This window comes from Monosiga brevicollis, genomic scaffold (assembly GCF_000002865.3).
Source record: "Monosiga brevicollis MX1 MONBRscaffold_5 genomic scaffold, whole genome shotgun sequence".
NCBI lineage: Eukaryota > Choanoflagellata > Craspedida > Salpingoecidae > Monosiga > Monosiga brevicollis.
Window position 1 is genome coordinate 158,229 of NW_001865042.1, and position 1,325 is coordinate 159,553.

A 1,325-nucleotide genomic window follows, 5' to 3' on the forward strand; every position below is an offset into this window, starting at 1 on the left:
GGCGTCAGCACAGTCTTGACCATGCGGGGTCGGGACAAGTTGCGTCGCTTGAGCGACACGACCTTTGCCATTGCGGTCGTGTCCATGATGGGTTTTGGCCTCCATGAACTCATCAATGTCAAGCCGACGGACAAGTGCCCGCTCTGCAGCAGCAAGACACCTCAGCCGCGACTGACCCGCGAGCACCTGTTGACCTGCCGTCCCATCAAGCGTCACAACGCCCTTCGCGACGAGATGGGCCGCCTGCTCAGGTACGCCACCCTCTCCCATGTCTGGGTGGAAAAGTCTGGCTACAACGCCAACGGTCAGAGCTGCCGCATCGACCTGCACTGCCGCAACCCCTTTCCCGGCGGTGCTCTGGGCCCAGCTCTGCCCGACCTGGGCATTGACGTGACTGTGCGCACAGCCCAACCCCCGACCACCTCGCAAGCCTGCATCAAGGTGGGCGCTGCCCTTCGCCGAGCCGAAAAGGAGAAGCGCGACTACTACACCGGTTTCAACCATGGAAAAACTCTGATCGTCCCTGCGGCGATGACGACAACCGGTGGGTTCGCCTCCTCCTTTGTGGATCTGCTTGGTCAGCTCGCCCGCTGCGCCGAGGCCCGTGGTGTGTACCAGCCGGGGCTGGATGAGGCCTTTGTTCCTCGGTGGAAGGGTCGCTTTGCGGCGCTGGTCCATCAGATGAACGCTGACCACATCCAGCGCCACTTTGGCGGTGTCTGCCTGCGCTCGTCGTAGGTAGGCACCGTCTCGGGGGTCCCTCTGTGGGGATCCCTGTGTGCACCTGTCGCTCCCTTGGCGGTTCCTCGTTGTGTCTTTTGATGGCTTGACTTGTATTTTTGTCTGATTTCGCTTTGATTTCTGCTGTATCTGTGTGGTATTTTTGCTGAATTTTTGTAAGGTCCTTTGTATGATGTCTTTGTCTTCTGTGGTTGGTTGTTTTCTCAATCCGACGTTGTGTCTCGTTGGATGTGAGCGTGCCGTGGTGTTCATTGTGTTTGTGCTGTGATGGCTTGTAGTTGTGATGTGTGACTGCCTTTTTATGTGTCTAGTGGTTAAAATGGCCGTATCTCTGGTTATACTTGGTCGTTTTGTACGATTTTTGTTTCTATGTGCGTGATTCTTCGCGCTTGTACTTCTTGGCATGATAAAAGCCAGTGAATGTAACTTGTTCTCTTGTGTTGTTTTGCGTGACGTAGTGATTTTGATGTCGGGGTTGCACAGCTTTGCTTTCAGCTCTGAGGTTCAAACACCTAATTTATATCTGGTTATACTTGGTAGTTTTGTACGATTTTTGTTTCTATGTGCGTGATTCTTCGCGCTTG

General features: G+C 54.3%; 1 protein-coding gene across 1 annotated transcript in view; it reads left to right on the top strand.

Annotated features, from left to right (window-relative positions):
• MONBRDRAFT_31632 (uncharacterized protein) overlaps positions 1-1,325 on the top strand; it is a gene marked incomplete at both ends in the record, with an annotated part of 12,933 nt that overhangs the window by 9,487 nt on the left and 2,121 nt on the right. The window contains 2 exons of the mRNA XM_001744020.1: positions 40-734; positions 1,225-1,285. Coding sequence (XP_001744072.1) covers positions 40-734; positions 1,225-1,285 — 756 coding nt within the window. The remainder of the gene's footprint in view (positions 1-39; positions 735-1,224; positions 1,286-1,325) is intronic.